Source organism: Tuber melanosporum (assembly GCF_000151645.1).
Source record: "Tuber melanosporum whole genome shotgun sequence assembly, scaffold_48, strain Mel28".
Taxonomy (NCBI): Eukaryota; Fungi; Ascomycota; class Pezizomycetes; order Pezizales; family Tuberaceae; genus Tuber; species Tuber melanosporum.
Genome location: NW_003299093.1, coordinates 20,776 through 46,607, shown reverse-complemented (window position 1 = coordinate 46,607; position 25,832 = coordinate 20,776). Strand labels below are relative to the sequence as shown.

Sequence of the window (25,832 nt, the reverse complement as noted above, 5' to 3'; positions counted from 1 at the left end):
ACAAGTCGGGATAGAGGGGGAGAGCTTTGGAAATTGGCCTAATTCCGAGGGGGTATGTATCTTCCGACTGCCCCATTTGTTAATTAGTCTCGCGGGTTATGGCTTACATACATGGGTGCGTTAAAGTTTGATGTTTTCCACGACGAAAGAACCCCCATCGAGCTTAGAGTGACCGGGTCAATCCCGGAGTATGCTCTGTATGAATATCTCCCGTGAGTCAAAAGGTGGCGGTTAACAAGTAAGCTGATAATGGAATATTTACAATAGCGGTGTTCTCTATCGTACCGGTCCAGGGGGCTACCAGACAGAAACCACTTCTGGCACGACACTCAGTATGTCCCACTGGTTTGACGCCTTTGCACAAGTCCACCGCTTCAACCTAGTCTCTCCCACGAAAGTCCTCTACAATTCTCGCCACACCTGTGACGGCCTACTACTACATATGCGAGAAACGGGCCAGCTACTATCAGGCTTCTCCTTTGGCCAACGTCGGGACCCATGCCAAAGCTTCTTCAAGAAGTTTGTATCCCTCTTCGAACCACGAGTGGATCTTGTAGCCGGCGGGGCAAAAAATGCATCAAAGGTCAATGTCTCAGTGACCATATCAACAAACTACCCCGGCCTCCCAGACGCTCCTAATGCTACCGGGGCTGTCAGAAATTTGTATACCAAGACGGATGCAACCATTCTTCAGGCCCTGGACCCAGAGACTCTCGAGCCCATAGGCATCGCGAATCAGGTCTCTCTCCACCCGGAGCTCAAGGGACCCTGCTCTGCCGCCCACGCACGGAGTGATCCACTGACTGGGGACATGTTCAACTATAACTTGACCTTAGGCAAGCACCCACAATACAAGATCTTCCAAGTCTCCAAGGCGACAGGCAAAACCACGATCCTAGCAACCATCACGGACGCTCCAGGAGCATACATCCACTCTTTCTTCCTAACACCTCGTTACGTGGTTCTTTGCGTCTGGGGGGCGTACTACGCCATGGGCGGGCTCAAAATGCTCTACTACAAGAACGTTATAGACGCAATCGACGTCTGGGACCCGAATAAGCAGACAAGGTGGTACGTCATTGACAGAACTAATGCCAGGAGAGGCGTTGTCTCCTCGCACCCGTGTCCACCGTTCTTCGCCTTCCACTCCGTCAATGCGTGGGAAGAGGGTGACGCTGTGATCGCAGAGGTGCCGGCATATGACAACCTGGACATTATCAAGAAGTTTTATCTCGAGAATTTAAAGGGTAATTCGAAGGCTGCATGGACATGGGCGGAGAAGGGTAGGGCGAAATTGACCCGTTGGAGGATGGATACTACAGTTGACGGCAGTGAGGCAGTGGTGGTCTTCGAACTGGACAAGGACTCGAGCATGGAGTTGCCTACTATGAACCCGGACTTTGTCACTTTGCCGCACAGGTTCACTTATGGATTGCTCAACCGTGTAAAGTCCACCCTGTTGGATGGTATCGTCAAGTTTGATTCTATTACTCGGACTTCACTGGTTTGGGAAGAGCATGGGCATACCCCTGGCGAATGTATATTTGTTCCGGACCCGCAGGGCACGGAGGAGGATGATGGGGTCTTGCTAAGCGTTGTGCTGGATGGGTTTGCGAAGAAGAGTTACCTTCTGGTATTGCGGGCACAGGACCTAGTAGAGGTTGCTAGGGCAGAGTTGGATACTGCAGTTAGTTTCGGGTTTCATGGGAAACACGTGAATAATGGTGGACGTTCTGTCGAGTGGTAGCTGAGGAACCCCCCCTTAATTTTTTTCTTTTACCTTCATGAATTCAGGTATATAGTAGGGAGGGAGGGTCTTTTTTTTCTTTTTTTCTAAAAAAAAAGCTCGTGCGGAGTTATTTTTTGTTCACAGATGGATGCATTATCATATACCACGGGCGAATCGCCGTAACCGCTCTTCCCTTTTTGGGATGTTCTTGTTTCTTCCTCCTGCCTGTTTCTTCTCTAGTCTAATGTGGTTTCTTTTATCACCATAACCAGCTACCGGTACCGGTACGTAGAAAGGAGGGGTTAATGACCTCCAAAACAGAAATAAATGATATCATAAAAGAAAAGACAGACTTCTACAAATCACTGAGATAAAAATGATTTATTATAAAACAAAAGATTAAGAACCAAATCACAAAATATCACTCCACAAAATCCCCACTCCGTCCCCCACTCTTTCTAACAACCCTCACTCCCTCGATCACCATCCTCTTATCCACCGCCTTGCACATATCAAACACCGTCAATGCTGCGACACTGACTCCCGTAAGCGCCTCCATCTCGACCCCTGTTTTTCCTTCGCACCTGACCGTGACGCATATATCCACATATCCATTACCCTCCCTTTCCTCTGTTTCCCCACCGCCGCCATGACCACCTAACTCAACCCTAACATCCACCCCATCAATCAATATAGGGTGACATAAAGGAATCACATCCGGTGTCTTTTTAACGGCCATGATACCCGCTACCCGCGCCACGCTGAGAACATCGCCTTTCTTGTTGAGGCCTTTCAAGATGAGGTCGCGGGCCGTAGGGTTTGAGAAAACAACGCGGCCGCGGGCGGTGGAGGCGCGGCGCGTGGGGGGTTTGGCCGATATGCTGACCATGTGGGCTTCGCCGGTGGGGGCTATGTGTGTTAATGTTTGCGGGGATGATGAGGAGGAAGGGGGTTGATGGGCTGAGAAGGGGGATGGGAGTAGGGGTGGGACTGGTGTTGGTGGAGAGTTTGGGTTGTCGTTTTTTGTTGGTGGTGAGGGTGGTGATGGTTGTTCTGTGGAGCTGGCGGAGTATGCACGGATTGGTTGGGTATGAGTGAGAGATTGTGATGGTGTGATGAAAGGGAATATAACGCCAGGGATATGTGCCTTTGAAACGCCTGATGACGAAAGGAATTTCCTATTCATTGATTTCTGGCTTCTGCTGCTATCTGTGGGTATCGAGTCAGTGTATTTCTACCTATCTCTTTTTCTCGCGGGAGAGGAAACCGAGGGGAAATAAAAAGGCCAAAACCTACCCACCGATTAATATCATCGGTCGATTCTTCATATTCTCCAGCTCACCCATGCCAGCATGCTTCTCCTTCTTGTTCCCAACGGCCTTGCCGATTACTTGTAGTAGTTCGCTCTCCATCTCTTCCCTCCCACCTGCTACTCCGACACCTCCGGCTTCTAGTTCCCTATTGCGGTATTTCCGCATCATGTCCCGAAGACTGACCTCCGCCTCGCCGAATAGACACACCTTCAAGTTGCCGTCACCGGTTATGCGCAGTCGGTTGCAGCTCCCGCAAAAGTTGTGTGTCATGCTGGTGATGAAACCGACCCTTCCACTGAAACCTGGGACACCCCAGGTTTTCGATGTGTCATTTGGCCTCTGGGAGGGGAGCTTCTGGAGGGTTGGGTAGATCTCCTTGATCCTGCTCACCATATCGTTGTATGAGACCATTTTGTTTTTGCTCCATTTGTTGCCCTGGAGGAAGAGGGGGTTAGTTAAAATTCGCTGCGAAGGGGTGTGGGGGGGTCGACTCACATCAAAAGGCATGTACTCGATGAACCGGACTTCAATGGGTTTGTCCCGGGTCATTCCTACAAAGTCCACAATCTCATGGTCATTCACACCCTTCATTACGACAGAGTTGATCTTTAACACTTTTCCACTGCCCTCTTCGCCGAAGCCCATGTCCAGTGCTGTATCGATTGTTTTCAGGACGGTTTCCAATCCTGGCGCAACGTCACATCAACTTCCTTCTCATTGAATTATTCGCAGAAGTGAATATACCTTTCCGTCTCGTCATAATCTGAAACTGAAAGGGGTCAAGCGTATCCAAACTCAAGTTCAGCCCCGTAAGTCCCGCATCAATCATCCTCTGCAACTTCCTGTGCAAGGCAATCCCATTACTAGTGATGGCAAGCTCCTTCAACCCAATGCTCCGTAGCTTCCCCAGCTCCTCGACCAGCTCAACAACATCCTTCCGCACGGTCGGCTCACCGCCAGTCAATCGAATCTTCGTAACCCCCTGGCTCACAAACAGCCTTGCGATTTCCAAAATCTCCGGAGTGGAGAGTAAATGTGCGGGCGGCGAGAGCGGGACTCCCTCAGCGGGCATGCAATATACACCTATTTTGCACACATATAAGCACCCCACAAACAAGCAAGCCGACAAAGTTTTCGCAAAGAATGGTGGGATCATACATCGAAGATTACATCTCTCCGTAACAGAAATCCTCAAATACGTATGCTTTCGTCCGAACCCGTCCGTCAGAAACTCCGAGAAGGGCTTCGCGTTCTTGATCCTCTCCAGCCTGTTAATCCCATTCTCCCGCAGCCTGGATGGTAACGCCCCCGGAACCGATCCCGCCGGCGACTCTGCAATTCCAATTTCGGGGTCTTCCCGAACCCGTATCACGCCGCTAGCGTGGGGTTTTAGCCTCGCCGTCGCGCCGCCTGTGAATCCCCTTGTAGCCCCTCCAGTGACCGCAAGAGCACGTCGTTGTAGGATCCGAGCGGCAGAGAACATTATCAATAATTGCGTCAAGAGAAGCAAAAAGGGGAAAGGAAATGGTGCGGGTTGATAAAAAAGAGGAGGAAGAGGGGGGAGAAGCGCGAAAGTTTATGTAAAAGGTGGGATATCGTAGACATAAAGATAACAAGGCAAAACCCCACGCTCAAGCTTTGTCATCTAGAGCTTCCTAAACGAAACTCTAAGTTGGCCAAGCCAGAGACACTATCCTCTTAGGGATATAGATAGAAGAATTCCCACCGGGGTTTCTGGGATGGCACAGGCACATTTTTGCTTATGATATTGTACCCTAGAACAGGGAAGCGACTGGACCATGCTGAACTTAAAAATTCCCTTCAACCCTAAGGTGAACTCTACTCTAAGTATGATACACATCCTAGCATCCAAGTGCTCGAGTACGGTAGGGGATACCCAATCGTAAATAGCACAAAAGTAGCACCACCTGTACTAGTACAGTACAGTATCTGCCGCCGGATATCCGCCTTCCCGGCACGAAAGTCACCAGCAACAGTATTTCTCCGCAGGATGTGATATGGTGCCTGTGAATAGCCCACTTGCTAACCTCCTTTTTTTCTTCTTCGCCCTTCCCGCGTTACGCCTCACCACGGACGCTCTCCGCACAGGGTATATCGCAGAGTTGATGAGGGGGGTTAAGTATAAGTGCGGGGCGGGGCGGGGCAGGAGATGTTGGCCCAGTTGATCGCCTGGGCACCGGTATGGGTGCATGATATGTGCGTATCCGTGTAAGAGGTACAATACAGTACCATACTGTGCTGTGCATACCGTGGGTCGTGCCCTGGAATTGTATAGTATCGATAAGGTTGATCCGGCATGTTTACCCGGTTCGATTTCTATATTTGCTAGATGTGAGGGAAGGGGTAATCTAAATGCTGACTTATGGGGAAATCAGAGGCCTAGACATAAATTGGATTTACGGTATTTACACAGGAGAATACACGGTCCAGTCGTTTGGAAGGAGAGCTCTATGATATACTAATATGCAATCACTTCTACTGTACATATCATATCATAGATTGATAGCCCATCTGTATAGACAAAGATTTCTGTCGACGCGTCAACTTTTCCCCGCCTACGCCCTGCCGAATTCCGGAACAAACGCTCTAACCCCGTCCTTCATCAACTCCCGGAGCGCCATAGTAGCATAGGTACTTGTACCAAGTTGGAACCTTAAGATCACCGCCGTCTTCTCCTCCCCCTCCTGCTCCGCAGTAGCCACGGTGCGCCCTCCGGGTTGAACATCGAGTTCCATGTTGACCCCATCACCCTTCGCAGCCCCGTTGGCAATGGCCTCCTTTTCCTTGATGACATCAAGATCAGTCTTGACGATCTGCTCGTCGCCATGGTACTTTCTGATCTCGTAGTTGGCTTCGCCGTTGATAAACGTGCCAATAACGTGACGATAGGATCCCGGAAGACTTGTTTCCTTGTGACTGCGCTTCATGTTTAGAGGGTCCAAGGTGTGTTCTTTCATGACTCGAGTGTAGACCTCCATGAGAGCGTTTTGTGGATAGACTATGTCCCAACCCGGGGTTGGGAGGACGATGTCTTTGATTGAGTATTTCCCCGACTCGGCTTCTTCTTTAGAGAGTGCTCTAGCTCGCTTGAACTTTTCTTCTTCCCCCGGGTTGGTGTTAGTTACTCCCGTGTGGTCCGGAGGAGCATGGATGATGACTTCGCCGTCCTGGTCTATCTCCGAGGCATCATTAGTGGCAACCGGTTTAGGTGCTTTGCTCTTGGCGGCAGTAGTGGACTCCGCCATCACCAGATCGCCGGGTAGGACCTTAGCACCCCAAGAAATCCTCTCGGTAACGACATAGTTCCAGACAAAGCTCTGAAAAGCATGAAGATAGATTGTTCTCATGTTCCTAGGGACAGCCTGTAGCGCTGCCATATAATCTAGCCTCCCGCCATGCTCGTTAGCCTCTATACCCCGATCTCTGAAGGATGTGAGGATCGCTCTCTCAGCATTTGACCGGCGGGGGATAAGTTCCACGGCCTTCTGGAAATCGTAGGTGGTAAGGAAAGCGTGGCAAGCCTGTGCGCGGGATTTCTCCTCTCTGGAGACAGATCCATCATCTTTTTCCAGAATCGCGGGATCGTAGCTCAAGATTTTCTCAATAGTACCGCGCCAGTTGCCTTTAAGCATCTCCACCCCGACCTCCCATGTTCTGACCCCGTGGCTGCCAAAGCGCTGGAGCCCAAAGTAGTTTAAGAAGCCGGTTTCCTTGACACGCTGCATCGCAGTGCCAACAACCTCCCCTAAGCCTTTACTCGTGTCCGAAGAAACACACTCTCGGAGGGTAATGACGAACTCATTTCCGCATAGATCGCCGAGTCCTAGACCTGTATCCTTGTAGCAGAAATTCCCCAGGTGGCACCCTCTAAGACCGCCCTCTCCCTGGTTTAACTGAGCCAACCGCTCCGCACGAATCTTGTATGCAGAGAACCACGATACGGTAACAGCCCTCTTATCTTTGTTCCCAGCAAACGAGAACGGATTCCTCCCCCCAGCACCACCAACTAAGTGAGGTAGAACCCCCATAACATCCATGGTATCCCTATTTACCTTGTAGACCAAGAAATGACAATAATCCAGCCCTGCTTCTCCGTTCCTTTTACCAGAGTTATTCCTCCTCCGTCCTACGCGATTGCCCCGCTTCCTCTGACGCGTACCAGGCTGCCCGGTGCTCGCATAAATTCTGATACACCCTTCTTGGTCGCCGCTCAAGGTAACCGAGTCTATTTTTCCCGAGGAGAATTCTCGAATTGCAATGTGGACAAAACCTCGTTCTTCACGGTCTATGCTCCGGGTTATATGTTCTGGGTGAGACCCCATTGCTCCGTCATTAATGCTCGCCAGTAATTTGCTGCAGAACTCGGCAGTCTCAGGACCGGTCAATCGAACGATACTTTGAAGCTTGGGGTTCTGGTGGCTTGTTAGTCTGAGTTGAACCCGGAGGGTAGCGTTCAATACTTCTGGGCCGTTATCCTTCTCTTCTGTCTTGTCCGGCTTGTCTCTCACATCCCCGACTGTTCTGGGAGCGGACGACTCAACCGCCTCCTCCTTTTGCTCCTTCTTTTCCTCCCTCCTTTTACCCTCTTTCCTCAAAAACCCCGACCCAAAATCCGTCAAGTGCGCAACCTTCTCATCGAGCCCAATCTCATTCACCAGAAAGTCCGCGTACCGCTGCTTGAACACACCCTGCCATCCAGGCAGATCTGGGTGCACATAACCGGCAATTCCGACCGCAAGTTCAAGCTCTCTCCGTGATGAGGATTTATGGCTGGGCGCGCCGAGTTTTACTCGCTTCGTGGGTGGGGGTGGTGGTGAAGCCATTTTTTGTTGCAGCAACGGTGGGTGGGGATGTGGGTGTTGTCAACGAAGCGTTTGTGAAGCCTGGCTCTTGGGCTGCACGAAAAAACATGAGGCGGTCCGTGCGCAATACATTTCCCTTAATTCGATTGATTTTTGGTGATTGCTGGATGCCAAGTCACAATGGGTGTTAAGTAAAAGGTGACAGTAAAATATCTACTCCGAAGAGCGCTCCATAAAAAAAATTGGGGTAGGGGGAGGAGGGTGATTGTACTGTACTAGCACTGTACTGCACATTGTAAATATATCCTCATAATGCAGGTTTTGCCTTTTTATGATACCAGCATGTTGGTAAGATAAAGTCTTGGTACGACACTTGCAGAGGCCCGGCCATATGGGGCATCTATGATTCCCTCAATACAAGGTGGCTATATCCTAAGTCGCATTGTTAGTGCAGGTTCAACATATGGTCCAAGATATCTCAGAGGGGGAGTGTGCAAACACTCCCAAAACGGAACTTTACAGAAATTGAAGCTTAACCCGATTTCAAACCTTCATAACTTCTCGATCAGGACTAACGGCCAATTGAAAAGTCCGTTGTTGTGAGGGAGTTTACCCGCTCACCCTCAATCCTTGCACCGCCCCTCTACTTGTACTCGTACAAGTAAACAACAAACTCCTACTCCGCTCACAGCCAGCAGCGAACCAGTGTGCCAACCAAATATATCCCTCTCCGGCATCTGGGTTCTCCACCTTACACACTATTCTATGATACCACCCATAGGCTCTGCATTTCTTGGAACACCAACATCCGCAAAAGTGGGCAAGAGGAGCTTCACGACATATCATGCCATCTCGAAATGCTAATAGTCTATGTATAAGGCCATCAGCACCGTGGAGCTCTGGAATGTGCGAAGGTTTAGGCAGCGTAGCCAATCACCCGGGGTTCGCCGGGATGTTGAGTATTTAGGACTGCTTCGAATATTCCCTAACAAACAATAAGTACATAAGTCACCCGTGAAGTAGAGCAAACCACCCAAGGAGAGCAAACAAAAAAACTATCTCCTGCACACCCATTTATTCCACACTCCTTCTCCCACTCATAGTCCCTCTTGTCCACCATCCCCTACGGGTAGGGACAAACTCAGCGGCGCCACCCGCAACGATCGAGTAACCGAGGAGCTTAGAGACGAATTCTTCAGGAGTAATACCGACATTGGACCTGAGTTCTCGGGTTTTTCCATACAGAAGAGTGACCGATTATCATCTCATCGAGGCGTATATGATAAGGTTGAGAAAGATGAGGGGTCCAAGGTGACGTAAACTGCTTCTCAAGTTGAACAATCAAGATAGGTATAGTGAGGATTAGACAGGGTTCGGCTCGTTGGAGTTGCCCCCTTTGGTAAGGTTTGGTGTTTTTTCGTTTTTCGTTTTTCTCATATCTCTCTAAGATGGGCTAAGCAGTACTCTTTTTTTGCTGTTTTTCGCACCTTTTCTAAAGGAGGGAATTCTCAACTACATAGCACATTGCCCGATTACTCGAGTATTTGAGATTTCACAGTATTGTGGATTATAATAGCCAAATCCTTAACTGTGTAACTGCGCAGTCGAATCTGCCACTTACTCGAGTATAAGTGTTTGTTCGCCCAGCAGTGATGACTCACTCTTTCTTGGCAGAGGGCTCCAAAGTCGAAAAGAGAGACAATGTGCTTCCCCTTCTCACTGGGCGTTTGTAATTATGATAAATACAAGCAAAGAGGCTTCATAATACCGGTACGGTACTGCACGCGTCGGTGTTACGAAGCAGTGGTCCTAGGTCCTACAAGTACAGTACATGACCAGCGATTCCCAAATCCCTCACTCTCAACACAATAAGCCCAAACAAACGGACCACGCCTTGAATACAGACAGTCCTTAGAGAACACCCGTGCCGTAACTGAGTCAGTACCAAAAATCCAATGAAGCGGAGATATATAACGTTCCTTCACGACCTATCACCTGGAAGAGTAATCACGCACTCTTACGAGTCCGTGGTCGAGAAATAAGCCTTAGCGCCTAAGTCAGCCCAAGTCAAACTCCACAATTTTTCCCGCTACCGACCTCAGTGCCGCACCCAATTCCCAATACCATTTGATGTATGATACCCGCACCTTGTGTTCCTCATTTGGCCTTCACACGTCCCGTTTCATAATTGCTTCACCCAATTCATGCGTCGCCGTATCATACTCGAGTACTCGGGCCCAATAACACACAACAGCGGCTCTCGGCTCGCCTTTCAATTGGCACCCGCTTCCACAGGGCAGACTCACCGGGTTCGAACCCTTTTTCAATGCAAGGGAGCAGAAGCCGCCCGAGGGATCAATGGAAAAACATTCATTGGTTTGAATAGGAGAGCATGAATCGGACAACGCTATGATCTGGATTGTGGTAAAATTCTACAGGTTATCTGTATTGCATAGATCCGCTATCGAATATGACCTAGGAGGGGAAAGAATAGATGTTTGCATGGGGCTGGTCCCAGATTATTCGAAGCTTGACAGGCAGCGAGCACCATACCATGATAATCATCTTAATGGATGGAATACTGGGGTTCAGCACGAGTTCCTGGGTAGGCTACGGGGGAAGAGCGATACTCTTTTCAACCAAATTTAAGACATATCGAGTGATACTATGTGAACCAAGTAATCACTTATCGGTATGACAGCTTAAACCGCGCAAGCAATCACCTTCCTCTATCCTTCACGCCCTTGTTCTCCTAAATACCGGTATCATCAGGTATTGTAAGCCTCAGAACCGAAGGGGGCCCCTGCTTTTCCCCAATTTAAACTGTCTTTCCCGAAATCTCGGATTCCCCACATGCCGCACCAGACAAGACCAGATTAGCACCAGTTAAGCAACCTGAAACAGACCCACATGGAAAGCTCTCCGGGGAATTCGGATCGGGAATTCCTTGGATCCGCCCGCGATGCTCGAGTAAGTGGAGCTTTCCCCCATAACCTTTGCCGTTTAAATGCATCGATAGCCCGTGGGTTGAGGCACTCTGCGAATGCCTCGCTTTCTGTTCGGTTACGGCATCGTATGGGTGCCGCAGTGACCAGTTGTTATTACTCGAGTACGGTACAAGTACAAGCTTGGGGGAGGTAGGAACATTGGTGTGATATTTACGACATTTCAAGCTATGACCGTGAAGGAAATCAGGAAAAGGCTTCAGTAGCAGACAAACTTCGGAAAGAGAATGGGTGGGGTTAGCTGTCATATTATTATGACCGTTGAATTGCTATAATGACCGAGGATCTCCATCCATCCCGCGACGAGGGAGTTCGATGGAAATCCTCCGAACAGGAGTTTTTTCGTTTCGTGGACAATGATTCGAGCGATTCGGGCACCAGGGATTGGGTTCTCAAGAGGGACTGCGCTAGCAATCGTCCTTCAGAAGCTTCTTCAAAAGCTTGTTTTTCACTGGCATGAAAATTGCAGGACTCCCTTCTAGCAGGTAATATCCTTGTATCAGGCGTCTCAATGGCCACAGGCCATACCGGTACTGATATCTTTTCTATCCCTCCCAAGAGTGCTTTCTCCATCCATCCACAGGCAGAGTACGAGTACACTCGCACGTACCGGCACTGCGTGCTGTACGGTACTCGAGCACTGGTACAGTACTGAAAAGTGCATCGATTTGTTTGGTTCGTGAAAACCTTCTAGACGCATGGCAGAATCAACCCACAGGGGGGATTGCGGGGGTCTCACTTCAGCTGAACAAGGTTCTCTTTCTTTCCCAACCTTTACCTTGCGTGGGTGGCTTAAAAAGGGAAGTCTGGCAAATCGTTTCCTCATTAGTCCATACGATCTACTTTTAGAAACGCTAAGCCCGAAATATCCGCAGTGCAGCAGGCATTCTGAGCAAAAGAAGAACGAGAGTAGGGTTTAGGGTAAAGACTGGCGATGAAGCGTGACGCAAGCCTCGTGTCGGATAAACGGAACGCACCGCAATTTGTCTCGAGCAGGAATTTGATATTGCTGCCTTGCAGGGAAGTTGTGGTGGGGGGAAGTTCGAAGGTTTGGAGAGAAAAGCAGGATGAGCCGGGACATTATTGCGGAAGTGATGATGATGCGAACATTTGAAGCCGGGAACCAAGGGACCTTTTGTTTTCTTGTTCAACGGTACCGACCATTAGACTATGTCAGTATGGCGACAATCGTGCACGGCGTACTCGAGTACCGGTATTTTATACTTGCAAATGCGTACGATATCATAGAACCTTAACCCCCTTGTTTGAAAACTACTCAAGTATGGTGTACTAGTAGTGCGCAAATGTTATTTGGCCACCGCTGGTTAACAGTTCAGAACTTTCTTATTCATGCTTGTGATATGCAAAATGCACCTTGGTCTGACAGGCCAGTTGTTCTTAACCAACTAGACCATTGAGCTATTGTGGATGTAGCTTAAAATGATGAGAGTATGACCTAGCTAGAAATGTGAAATTGTATCACTCCTGATGTCTCTATCTATACAATTGACTGTATTTTAGACAAAGCAAGTATTAAAAAATGGAATACTTAGATAGATCTTTATTTAATAGATATCCATACTAAGAGATGCTTAGCCTGGGTAATTGTATACAAGGACTTGACTGGAGAAGATTTTGAAGGAATTCTCTACAGTTATAAGTGCACAGTTAGGAAATCTGATAACTTAAAACAAGTGTAAGTTTTCCACATTCATCAGAAGAAATAGCTTGCAGAATAATTCAAGACTCAGGAAAAAACCAATGAGATTAATTTAATATTATGAGGCTGATTTTGGGACTGTAAGCAGGGAGACTTCCTGTTTCTATTTTGGATATTACAGTAAACTGTTAGGTTCATATTTTACTACTTGAAAAACACCTTCCTCTACTCATATGATAAATTGCTAATGAGATTGGCAACTTCCCATTTCAATAAGACAATTCACTAGTTCATAAAGTATAGAATATAGTGGAATAGCTATAGGATAACAGAATTGTACTAGAGAATTATCCTTTACTTTTACTAGAATTGGATTTAATTAAATACATATGAGTTTAATTGTAGTATTGTAACGTGTTCGCAAGGAGCTATTCACGTTATCGGTAATAGATACGATAGTTGGCAGGTAGCCTGCTCTTCCAGACAGGAGGCGAGAGCTGAGAACTAAAGAAGGCTTTGAGGGTGTACTGAGGGACAAAGAAGTAACCGTTCAACCAAGTATATTGAAATACTGTCTGTCAAAGTCTGCCTTTTCTATCGTAGAAACAGGCAGTCCTTAAATACACAAATCTGTTCATGTCTAGCATGAACTAAACTAATCAAAGGTATCAATCAATACACTTTGGTAAAACCCCTTAAGTATCAAAGCGATACTTAAAACAAACCAAGTATCAAAGCGATACTTAAAACAAAACATAAAACAAAACCAAGTATCAAACGATACTTAAAACAAACCAAGTATCAAAGCGATACTTAAAACAAAACGTAAAACAAAACTAAGTATCAACTGATACTTAAAACAAAACATAAAACAAAACCAAGTATCAAATAATACTTAAAACAAAACATAAAACAAAACCAAGTATCAACCGATACTTAAAACAAAATATAAAACAAAACTAAGTATCAAATGATACTTAAAACAAACCAAGTATCAAAGTGATACTTAAAACAAAACATAAAACAAAACCAATAACCGAGTACCCGTACTGGTTACAAGTATTATCTTGATATAAAGTACTGGTTAGAAGTACTAGGATCTGATACCTAGGAACCACCCTAAGTAGGGTAATCCTACTCGGAATCAGAATCTCTGATCTATAACACACTACTCTAGGCCCCTTATAGGGCCTGTACATTATCTGTAATGATCTCCCTTCGGGTAATTAGTTTCTTAGTGAAGGGGAACAATACTTCTCTTCTTTGTCGCTGTACGATAGCTCTAAGCCTATGCCTACATTACTGATAGTACAAGACCGTTGTCATCTATTGAGAATGCCTATCATAAGCTTTCTCTAACTCTACCTCATGTAGAGTATTCTTGTCATAATAGCAATAAAGGTCATAATAAGGATAAAGAGGGTAAAGGTGTTTTATATTTGTTAAAGTAATAAGTAGGAAATGTACTTCCAAGTCAATCTAATTTTATTTAAACTTATACCGCCAACACTGGCATACAATAAGCCCTATGGCTGGGCCTCCAAGTTAGCACAACTGGGATGCTACTAACTATGAATAACCTAAACCTCTGACCTCATACCTCAAACATGCCCACACCATGCCCCAATACAAATACTAAATATAAAGCTCTCAATAGTAAAAAATGTCCTCCTCAGCCCAGCCTACCTACCAGCCAAGTTACCTGTACAAAATACAAAAATCCGCTACCACCACTTGAATATAACCCTGCGACAACCTCCTCTACAGTAGAAACCTACCCAAGTACCCCCACTTAATAATCTCAGGATACAAACACTGACTGCTATGGTACTTACCTCCAATCTCAAAATAAAAGAAACACTCAAAACCCAAGTGCATAGACCCGAAGGAAAGCCAACTTACAGGATGAGGGCTTCCTATCTAAGGAGATACATACTGTCATAGAGAATCTGGGGAGAACTATAGTAGCAGCACAGTTGGAAGACCTTGGCAGAAGCAGCTAGGATAATGTAGTCTCAAGCTGTCAATACCTGGCTAAATACAGCTAAGAAAACAAGTCCTCCTCCAACTCCTCAGCTCCCTCCACAGGCAGCGAATGCGTCATAGACTCCGTAGGAGCCAGTTAGCAATAGTGAACTAGCAAAGATGATGATCTTACCAAGTTGGAAGCTAGTGGCATAGATGAGGTCTAGTCTTGCTTGATCTTACACTTCTTATTTTTCTTCCTCTTCCTACCCTTAGGTACAGGTCTAGTAATAGGAGTGGATGAGGTACCCATATCACCACCAGTCGTCACTGGTGAGATGCTATCAGAGGCATTTCCCAGACCAGCTATGAGCTCAGCCACAGAGGGCTCAGGTGCCTTCTTCCTAAAAGGAGTGATACTACCGCTACTGATGTCCACATACCAGAATCTACCCCACCTACATCAGGAGCTTGCGCCTTAATCAGACTCGACTAATCAGGAACTGGTCCACCCAAACTACCACCTACAACCAAAGCTGTAGGAGAGACAGGGATAACTACAAGCATAATATTCCTCTAAGGGAGCTGCTCCGCTGGATGCTGAGAACTCTGAATGTCTAGTCAAACCCCCTCAATCAAGATTACTGTAGTAACTGAAGGGATCAAGGAGACAGATAAAGAGGAGATAACTGTAAGGGTTTCAGCCATTAGTATTATGAGGTAACTGCGATTAAGAAGGTATTCTCTAACAAGGGTAACCGAAAAGGTAGATATCCCCTCCCCAGTACGAAGAAATTGCCGAGAAAGGATGAAGATGTGATGCCAAAGGAGAGAGACTTTGACCTCCAAGGTGAAGTTCTTTTGGGCCGTACAAGACAGAACTACTGATGAACATAAGGCAGATGTGGTGGAGGGATAGAGGCTCACTTAACCATTATGACTGTAAGGAAGCGACACAAATAAACAAAGGTAAAGCTGGTGGAAAGAAACCAAGGTTTCCAGCAATTGTAGGAGAAGGGATTAACAATAATACCCTAAAGATAATCGAAATTAAAGGCTTTAAGCCTATCTTGAGATAGAAATTGAGGGCTTTGATAGGATCGTAATCAAACCTTCATGTTCTGACACAGGGTGAAAGAAGGAGGAAATGTACTTAGAACATAGCGTGAATAGCCCATCTTCTTCAACCTTACTGGCCTCCTTATATAGTGCTCTTCCCATCCTAAGTTATATGACCTAAAGTGGTCACATGTGTGAAACCAAATCATAACAAACTAGTCATATGACAAAAGTGGTTACATGTTCAAATCCTATGACCTTGTAGCAAGGTCATATGCGAAAACTCATAAACTAAACATAACACACTAAACAAGTGTGTTGACCCTAAGTGATCACATACGTGAAACCTATGACCTCATAATGAGGTCATGTGCAAAACCTAAATCATATGCGTAAGGCATACCTGCAAGGCATACTTGCAAGGCATATTCATCAGGTATACTTCCTATGACTCATAATCAAGTCATGTGTGAAACATGACAAATTATAACATAATAAGTCTTATGACTCGAACGAGTCATATGTGCAAAACAATAACACACCTATGACTTATAATCATGAGTTATGTGAAAACCTTTTTCTTACTAAGCTACATTCGTAATATTATCTTACATATCTATCTTTGTTACATCTTGTACCTATAATGCTATAGAATTAAAGATGTTAGAATAACACTCTATTTGTCACTACTGTCTGTCTGACTAGATCATATTTATAAGATATATGAAAGGGGGGATATTGGCTAGGTCTAGGAAGTGGAATGGAGTAAATCCGTTAACTATCTAGAGAGCCACTAGGCATCAAAGATAGAATATCTTGGATAGGAACTGTAAGTAATAGGACATTTTCGCACCAAAGGTATGATAAAGTTGTATTCTAGCCTTTAAAATACTATCATGTAAAGGCAACTGATCAAGCGACCTGCACTGGTTATTTAGACTTCAGTAAGATTTGATTTCTTTCTGCTCTTACTTCTATTTAACAGCAAGTATTTAAATGAACTACCATCATCTTTGCATTTTGCAGGACTAGCTTAATTCTATGGAATCTTAATATTGTTTTACCTTCTTTAAATGTATATGATATCACTTTACAACACCCAGCTGTGATACCTCCACTGACACTATTCTTATAACTATTTATTTCTACTCCATATATTGTCCGGTCTCCTAAGTGGCAGGCAGAATACCTTGAAAACTCTGATCTCACCTCCTTATCTTTCTACAGTAGCTTACAACAATTTATTAAAAGCAGCTTGGTGTAGGCTGTAACTAGAGTACAAATAGATTGGCCACTGGAAAATGCTAGGGTGGGAGAGAAGGCATGAGCCAATCAGCAAAGATGTACTAGATGGGTAGTGCAAAAGGGTAGAATCATTTATGCATATCAAGCTTGCACAGTTGTTTGGAAAAAAATATGAAGATAATACAGGAAAGAAGATTGAAAAAGTAGAGGAAAAGTTAGAAAGAGTTAAGAATGAGGTAATTTGTAACCGGTACAGGTACTCAGTTAATAGTTTTGTTTCATATTTTGTTTTAAATATTGTTTTGATACTTGGTTTCTTTTAAGTATCATTTGATACTTAGTATTGTTTTATATTTTATTTTAAGTATCATTTGATCCTTGGTTTTGATTTATGTTTTATATTAGGTATCACTTTAATACTTGGTTTAGTTTTATGTTTTACTTTAAGTATCGCTTTGATACTTGGTTTTGTTTTATGTTTTGATTTAAGTATCTCTTTGATACTTGGTTTTGTTTTATGTTTTAAGTATTATTTTGATACTTAAGTTGTTTTGCCAAAGTGTATCACCTGATACCTTTGATTAGTATTGTTGATCCTAGATATGAACAGATTTGTGTATTTAAAAACCACTGTAACGATCTTCCTTTGCATGATTAGTTCTTGGTGATGGGGAACGATACTTCTCTTCTTCTTTCTTCTTCTCACCTTACGATAGTATCAGGTCTCTGCCTACGTTACCAATAGTACAAGATCTTTGTCTTCTACTAGGAACGACTATTATAAGCTTTCTCTAACTCTTCTTTGTGAAGAACTTTCTCAGTGTAATAATAATAAAGGTCGTGATATTGATAAAGAGCGTAAAAGTATTTTATATTCGTTAAAGTAATAAATAGGAAAAGTACTTAGAACAAAGCATGAAGAACCTATCCTCCTTGGCTGTACTGGTGTAATGGGGGCTCTCTTTGGGAAGATGGATCCCAAGGTTGCGACTGCACCGAAATGAATTCTTCCGCAAAGTGAACAAATATAATAAATGTCAAAAGTCTCAACAGTAGAGTTTGAAGAAACAAAACGGTAAAACTTAATATCGTTAAGCCACAGCATTTACTTAATTAAGTCCTGATCTTAGGAAGTAGTTAATTGCCAGAATAGAGGAAAACTTGCATATACTTAAGTTGATTTTATATACTGCCAGTTGCTCCCCATCACTACTCTGTATTCGCGAGCACCCAACTCCCTTGAGCTGCCTAGCTAACCTCCACCGGTCGGACCAAAGATCCCCAATAGCTAACTAGACTACTCTTGTGATTTTCTAACATCCACCTGATAGAAGTATTTTAGCCGCTGTATCTATAATGCAACTGCAGGAGTAAAAACTCTTCATATCATGGACATCTTAGTGGTGAGCTGTCATGCCCAAGTAGATGCGATACCAATTATAGAACTCTCTACCCATATACACTTAGTCTTCTACAAGCATCCGCAGCTCCTGAACATCTATTCAGTTCTACTCTATTCCATATCATTCTGGATGATGGCCACTTAGCTCTCCCGATAGACCCCTTTGGATATTGACTACCAATAGGCACTACCCACAGTCAACCCTCCTAGAAACAGGTCTTATCGTAACCTTATACTATTGTCCCAGAGTCTCTAACGATTCTCTAAGACTATTACACTTTCAGGGCAACGGACTTCGGTTACCTTGCCTACTAGTCTTCAGTAACCTCACATACTACTTTAGACTTCAAAGTAGTATTACTCCGTCAGTTCTGGTCCGCTTTACACAAAACCACCTGGAGACTATTCTCCAGGTTCACCTCTACTCCCTCATATATCCTGTGGACAGCTTCTGGTCTATCAGACGGCAGGAATGTATACGGTATTACAGGAGCATCTCTACCTGAAGATATTTACTAGGCTTACAGCAACTCTCCAGGCTGTAGCCCATGATGCCAAGGACTTATAACAGGGCCGGAGGAGGGTGTTAGCCACTACACCTCTAAGTTACAGCCTGTCTGGAGCTCAACTGGTTGTGCGGGAGTGATCCGCACAATCTGAGATTCGAACATCCTATATAGTTTTGTGTGACAAAAAATCTAGTAACTTCCCCCGAAGTCTTGCATAACAAGTTACTTTCCAGGTAGGGTAACTTGGCTCCATAACAGGGTAACCCATAGCCCAAGGCAGGGTAACTTTAGTTCAAAGGTAGGGTAACTCTACCCAGACTTACCATTGAGTAATTCAGGGTAACTCCTAAATTGACTACTTAGATTACCCTACTGAGTAGGGTAACTACTGCTCCTTACTAGTACCCGTATACTTCTTAGTATAGTATAGTATGTCCAACCGAAGTACCTAACCAACTGTACCTCTAGCCGGTAGACTCTAGTCTACCACCATTCCTACCATGGTAGTCTCTTGATACCAGCATGGGTATAGGTTTGGTCAACTGTAATAGTACTCTGTGGAGTCTCATTATAACTGGCCATCTTATATAGTGTTCTTCTCACTCTAAGTCATGTAACCTAAAGTGGTCATATGCACAAAACCAAATCATAACAAACTAATCATATGACCAAAGTAGTCACATGCTCTAAATCCATGATCTTGTAGTAATGTCATATGCAAAAACTCATAAACTAATCATAACATAATAAACAAATCATATAACCCCAAGTAGTCACATGCATGAAACCCTTGACCTTGTAACGTGTTTGCTAGGTGCTAATTACGTTATCGGTAATGAATACAATAGTTGGCAGGTGGCCTGCTCTTCCGGAGAGGAGGCGAGAGCTGAGAACTAAAAGAGGCTTTGAGGGTGTACTGAGGAACAAAGAAGTAACCGTTCAACCAAGTATATTAAAATACTGTCTGTCAAAGTCTGCCTTTTCTATCATAGAAACAGGCGGTCTTTAAATACACAAATCTGTTCATATCTAGCATGAAGGAAAACTAATCAAAGGTATCAATCAATACACTTTGGTGAAACTAATTAAGTATTAAAGCGATACTTAAAACAAAACGTAAAACAAAACTAAGTATCAAATGATACTTAAAACAAAATATAAAACAAAACCAAGTATCAAACGATACTTAAAACAAAACATAAAACAAAACCAAGTATCAAACGATACTTAAAACAAAACATAAAACAAAGCCAAGTATCAAACGATACTTAAAACAAAACATAAAACAAAACCAAGTATCAAACGATACTTAAAACAAAACATAAAACAAAACCAAGTATCAAACGATACTTAAAACAAAATATAAAACAAAATCAATAACCGAGTACCCGTACCGGTTACAGACCTCATAATGAGGTCATGTGTGAAACATAAATCATATGTACAAGGCATACCCACAAGGCATACTTGCAAGGCGTACTTGCCAGGTGCGTGTCCTATAACTCATAATTAAGTCATGTGTAAGAAATAACAAATCATAACATAACAGGTCATATGACCTAAATAAGTCATATACACAAAACAATAACATACCTATGACTCATAATCATGAGTCATGTAAAAACCTTTTCTGTGCCAAGCCACATTCGTGACAACGGCCTGATTCCAAGATGGAAAAAGGTAGACTTTAACAGATAGTATTTCAATATACTTAGTTGAACAGTTACTTTTTAGTTTTTCCTGTATATCTTTGAAGCCTCCTTTAGTTCTCAGCTCTCACTCCCTCTCTAGCAGAGCAGGCCACTTGTCAAGCTATCGTACCTTTCACCGATAACATGGTTAGTACCTTGTGAACACGTTACACAATTCATTAGTGGAAAAGGATTTGGAAATCCATTTTCTAAGAATTTAGAAGGTCTAAATTGAAGCTGAAATAAGATTGTATTCAGAATTGAAGAGGTGGTGGAGAAATTGTATTTTAAACTCTATAAGTTCTTAAAAATCTGGTGTTGAGCCGAATCTTGTGTTGAGCTGTCGAGCACTCTCTTGAGAGTGCCCAAGGTTATGAAGCGACAGTGGGTTGTGGCCCTGCCACAACCTTGGCACGGTTAGTTAATTGCATCACCACTTACTTTTTTATTCACCCTCTAAAGTTTTTACCGGTCTCCACGATAATGTACTAGTACACTATCGTGAAGTGTCGGACGGCTGTGAAAAAAGATCGTCGGAGCGACCGAGGGAGAGAAGGTCCCCATCGAAGGGCTGTTCCGGTGGGCTTGTTGATGCTGACGAAAAGGTTGCAACGGTGCTTTGTATGACTGCAGCACGATTGGTGTGATATTGTTAGGACCATGACGATGTTTTGCGTGCGTCTGAGTAAATGGTAGAACGCTGCACTCCCAGCTCTGAAGAAGGAGCATTTGCGAGTGCCAACATCATAAGTTAAATTATTTTACCGGCACTGTACTCGAATACCATAACCCAATTGCCCCAAAAAACCGAGCAGCTTCTACGATACCGGTATTGTAACAATCCAAGCACTCGACTGGGGGCGCCGAGCGCCCCAACAGCCGTTTTGGGTAGAAGAACGCGGGCGAACACGAATCTTGTCCCGGGATGCTTGGTCTTCCGGTCCTGGCTTGGTCCGAAAGACCAGCTTTTTTCTCGATGGGGTTGGTCGATGGGTTGGGTTGGTGCATCCTGTATCATTGAAAAAAAAAAGGTGGATGGATATTGGCAACACAGCCTCAATTACCCCTTCCTTTCTGCTCCTCCCAAAAAGTCACAAATTCCAAATCTTTCCTCCTACCAGTAGATTTGCTGGCCAATAGGAGGCCCTTTTGGGAGCAACCCCCGTACTTTTTCCTGTCAATCAATCAGCTTTTTGCTCCTGCCGCTGCTCTACCTGCTACCACCTGCGACCATCACCGTTCCTCCGGCACCGCACCCACACAACACAGCAATCTTGCAACACAGCCCGCCTTCTTCTTCATCTCGCTACCTGTCCTGTCCTTTTCCGTCCTCTTACCCGCACAACACCCTCACAATTCAACAGCACAACCAAGTTCTACTCGTCCTTTTCTTCACCACCACCACCCTCTCGCTACCATCATCAACACCGTTAACTTGAACCTTCCATCGTTTTCTCCCTGTTAGCATTCATACAAGTAAATATTCCTGTTGACGCTTAACTGAAGCAGCTATCCTGTCGCTTCATCACAACCGCAGGCATAGCTAGATAGGAGAGAAGAAAAGTTGGGAATTAGCTTTTTCTACCTTTACCCTCCTGCTATCACGGACCAGTGAGCGAAAATCATCGCTACGAAAGGGCTTTCCTCGCCTCCACGCTTGAAATGTCACAACAGAATAATAACATGAGCAGAAACCGTTCGAGTTCATCCCTATCCTTCAACCAGGAGAACTCTTCCTTTAACGACATCGACGCCTTCATCGACTACGACGGCCCTAATTCGTTCATACCCTCTCCTACTCTGTCCCGATCCTCTTTCTCCTCGTCGCAGTCAAGTACCCCTTCCATGAACCAGAAGGTGACCAACAACAACCACTTGTCAGCTACAGGATTTCCCGCCCCGAGCCATCAATATGATCTTCACACCCAGCAAACGGGCTCGCTTCCCGTGAATTCTGGTTTTTATCCCGACTTTTTCCCCCCAGCTGCCTCCATGTCGGTTTCTCCCCATGAGAATAGCTTCATGCAACTCGACAACGACTCTTCTGCCTCGCTAAACGGCTCAAGCGGCATGATGCCAGCCTACTTTTACCCCGAGAGCACCACCACTGGGGATAGCTCGGCCAATTTTGTTAATCCTAGTTTGGTCTTGGGAACTTCACCGATAGCGATGGATAATTTAGAATCTTCGGTTAAGATCGAAGTTCCTACCGTTACGGTCCCTCCTGTCGGTCCTACTGCCCCTCCCATGGCTACCGCTGGTAGATTCTACGCTGGTATCCATCAACACCAAGCTGCCTACGAGCAACAGCAGAGAGCAATCAGGGAGCAGCAACAGAGGCAAGCACAGCAACAAGCCCCGCTATCCCAACAGCAACAGCTTAAGGTTGCCCCGAAGAGTAATGTCGATGAACGTGTAGATAAAATCTTGACTTCTATGAAGAGCAATGCCCCCCATCCCTCCGCCAATGGAACGCCCCCCGTTTTACCCCACATTGCCAAACTCAAGAAGGAGGAGGATGAAATGGATGAGGATGAACGTCTACTTGCTAGTGAGGAAGGGAAGAAGTTGACCAGCAAGGAGAGGAGGCAACTCAGAAACAAGGTTTCTGCCCGTGCTTTCAGAAGCAGAAGAAAGGGTAATACCATTGATCCTCGGATTAGTCTGCCCGCATCTACTTACTTTTTTTTTTTAGAATACATCACCCATTTGGAGCAGGAAGTTGCTACCAAGACAAACGAAGCTACCGATCTTCAACATGAGAATACCAGACTCAAGGAGGAGAACAACAAACTTAGTGAACTCACTAGGATGCTCTTAAGCTCTCCTGCGTTTTCAGTGTTTTTGGATGCTATGCAACCGGCCGCCCAGAACGATACTTTGGAGCAGGTCCCCAATGCCACCACCGCACCGGAACCAAAGACTGCTCCATCCAACACCGATGCTTCCCTTCGCCCTAATACCCGCAAGGACGTTAATCCTAACCTTGTCCCAGTTTCCGAGGATTCTGAGTGGCCTTTGGCGTACAACACCTGGGGAACCAACTCGCCGCAGGTGTTTAGTGTTCTCGAACTTCCACAAGGCCCCCCAAGCATCCAGGATTTGAGTGGAAAGGTTGTTGAGGATGAGGACTGGAAGTTGAGTTCCCTTCCTGTTGCCGATGGGTTCTTCCCCATCCGCAACGAGAAGGCTGGTATCATGGACCACTTCGATGAGGACGAGTATGAGGCACCAGAGGATCTCTTTGATGTTTACGAGGAAGAGATGCAGTACAATACTAGGGAAGAGACTGAGGTTGACGAGAAGAAAACTTTGGACGAACTGTTCCCTGGAACCGGTGTCGAGGCTTTGCTCGAACGTTTGGAAATGATTGCAGGGGGTCAGGCCCAACCAGAGGATCTCTTTGAAGAGGTCGCTGTGGAAAAATCTCTGGAGATTGTCGAGGAGAAGAGCGAGGAAATCGAGGAGAGCACATTGGGAGAAGCAAACAGGATGTTGGATGCTGCTGAGGGTATCTACAGAAGGATCGGGTTGGTTGTTGGCGGCCAGTAAACGTTATGGAGATCTGTCAAAGCCTTCATATACATTGTACCATGTCAAACTTGCTGCTCTTGATCTTTCTCGCTTGAGCATTGGCTGGTAGGTCTTGGAGTTTAGGTGGTTGGGAATTACACGACTTTAGACGCACGGGAGTTTTCATCGACCTCAGTTGCTGTTTTGATATTATTTTTACCTCCCTCCAACCAAGCTTTGTTTCCACCTTATATCAGCCCTGTATTTTTTTGTGTTCCTTTTTCTCTTTCCTTTCTATATGACAGAATGTTCGTACGAGTCTCGCCTCACCCTCATGATACCTTTCCCCTCATATCGTCTCAATTTCCTTCCAACTGTTTCTGTTTCATCCAAACAGTGACGGCCGGACCTTGACCTGTGTCTATTCATTCCAAAAAACCCCATTTTCCTCACATCCTGGTGCAATCCATATCACCTATTTTTTTTTTTTCCCATTTCTTACTGTTTTATACCTTACCTTACCAACTTTATTTTATTCCTTTTCTTCCCCCACTTCCCTCAACCTTGTCTTTTTTCTTTCTTTTTTTTTTTTTTATCATCAGCATTTCATTTGTAAACGGGTATTCGCGTTTTTTCTTATTGGTGTGTTTTTGGACGGGATTTTGTCTTTTTCATTCACTTGTTTACCTATATTTTCTCTCCTTTTTTCCTCTCATTTCTCCTGGATCACTGTTTTAGCTTTTTAGGTTCGCTTGCTTTGGAGTGGGAAAACGCGGAGTACGCGGGCAGGCAGGGGAGAAATAGAATTCAATCAAAATGAAGGAATTCAATATGCCTTTTTTTCTTTCTTTTTATTCTTCCGCCTATGCCTACCACACTACCGTACCGGTATTATCATAAAGTACTTGCTTGTTTTTTTTTTTCTGTGTGGAGTGCAGTGCTCGTGCGCTCCTTCATTTGGCTCGCCTCCGCTCTTTTGCACTTCCGCATGGGTGAAGGGGAAGGTAATTATGATACGTGGAATTCTTAAACTTAACGTGGAGAAGGGGGGGGGGTGCGTAAGCTCTCTTTCGTTCCTTCTTCTAGGGTTGTTTTTATGCAATAGTACCCCACTATTTTATTTTTTTACCGCACAATACTGTGGGCGCGGAATGGCGGGGAACGGGGGAGAATACGAGGCTTCGGGAGAGGACAAGCACCGTAGACTACCAGCAAAAGGTAACTAGAACTGAGTGAGTGAGTCAGTCGGACTGTTGTACTTGTAGGAATCGAGTAGACGGAAGGATTAGTGATCCACCGAGGGACTAGAAACACGGGTAGTTAAGCATGGAAAGGAACCCGGGAACACGAGTGATTATGTATGACGGTGATGGTGACTGTGCCGTAGTCTAACGCGGGGAATTTTCACTCTCCTCTATGTATGATAAAATACCCTCCTGCTATGACACTTTATCACTCCTCACATTGTCGAAGCACTTTATTCAGTTTTCATTCCATTTTGCACCTAGCCAAGTCGGAAAGCCTCCCCTCCTATCACTTTGATAGCATGGGGCTGAGTTTTTTTTCTTTTACCCTTCGAAGCGGGGGCGGACAGTAGCTGAACTCCGAAGTGAAAAGGTTTCGGTTGGGTGTGTTGAGCGGATGGATGTACAGTACTATATGTATGTACGGATTTCGGTACCGCTCCGGAGTTTGTGTATTCCCGGGCTCCGGTTCGGGTGGTACCGCACGTAGCATTACCGATAATTTTAAGTCCAAAACTTTTTACTTTGCTGTCCGTACGATATATTGATGCAATGCTTTTTTTTTTTTTTTTTTCAAATTGGCGAAAGCCTTCGCCCCCCCCCCCCCCCCCCCCTGCCTATTTCTACGAAAAGGGTTGTGGATTCTTGGCGTGCGGGTTTTTTTTATCCACTTA

At 45.0% G+C, this 25,832-nt stretch overlaps 5 protein-coding genes; 2 read left to right on the top strand and 3 right to left on the bottom strand.

Moving 5' to 3' along the window:
• Positions 1–111: 111 nt before the first annotated feature.
• GSTUM_00008512001 (uncharacterized protein) lies at positions 112–1,747 on the top strand (the record flags this gene model as incomplete). Its single annotated transcript, XM_002840089.1, has 2 exons — positions 112–197; positions 268–1,747. The coding sequence occupies 2 exons, from the start codon at positions 112–114 to the stop codon at positions 1,745–1,747; spliced, it is 1,566 nt and encodes a 521-aa protein (XP_002840135.1).
• Positions 1,748–2,094: 347 nt separating this feature from the next.
• On the bottom strand, positions 2,095–2,915 carry GSTUM_00008511001 (uncharacterized protein; the record flags this gene model as incomplete). XM_002840088.2 has 1 exon in its annotated part: positions 2,095–2,915. One exon carries the CDS (start codon positions 2,913–2,915, stop codon positions 2,151–2,153), a length of 765 nt encoding a protein of 254 aa, XP_002840134.1. The 3' UTR covers positions 2,095–2,150.
• A 106-nt stretch (positions 2,916–3,021) lies between these two features.
• Positions 3,022–4,525, bottom strand: GSTUM_00008510001 (uncharacterized protein; the record flags this gene model as incomplete). The annotated part of the gene is made up of 4 exons (XM_002840087.1): positions 3,022–3,477; positions 3,538–3,728; positions 3,787–4,125; positions 4,201–4,525. The coding sequence occupies 4 exons, from the start codon at positions 4,523–4,525 to the stop codon at positions 3,022–3,024; spliced, it is 1,311 nt and encodes a 436-aa protein (XP_002840133.1).
• Positions 4,526–5,618: 1,093 nt separating this feature from the next.
• On the bottom strand, positions 5,619–7,886 carry GSTUM_00008509001 (uncharacterized protein; the record flags this gene model as incomplete). The annotated part of the gene is made up of 4 exons (XM_002840086.1): positions 5,619–5,735; positions 5,805–7,369; positions 7,460–7,475; positions 7,524–7,886. The coding sequence occupies 4 exons, from the start codon at positions 7,884–7,886 to the stop codon at positions 5,619–5,621; spliced, it is 2,061 nt and encodes a 686-aa protein (XP_002840132.1).
• A 13,660-nt stretch (positions 7,887–21,546) lies between these two features.
• GSTUM_00008508001 (uncharacterized protein) lies at positions 21,547–24,209 on the top strand. XM_002840085.2 has 2 exons: positions 21,547–23,039; positions 23,097–24,209. Exons 1-2 carry the CDS (start codon positions 22,064–22,066, stop codon positions 23,951–23,953), a joined length of 1,833 nt encoding a protein of 610 aa, XP_002840131.1. The 5' UTR covers positions 21,547–22,063; the 3' UTR covers positions 23,954–24,209.
• Positions 24,210–25,832: the final 1,623 nt, after the last annotated feature.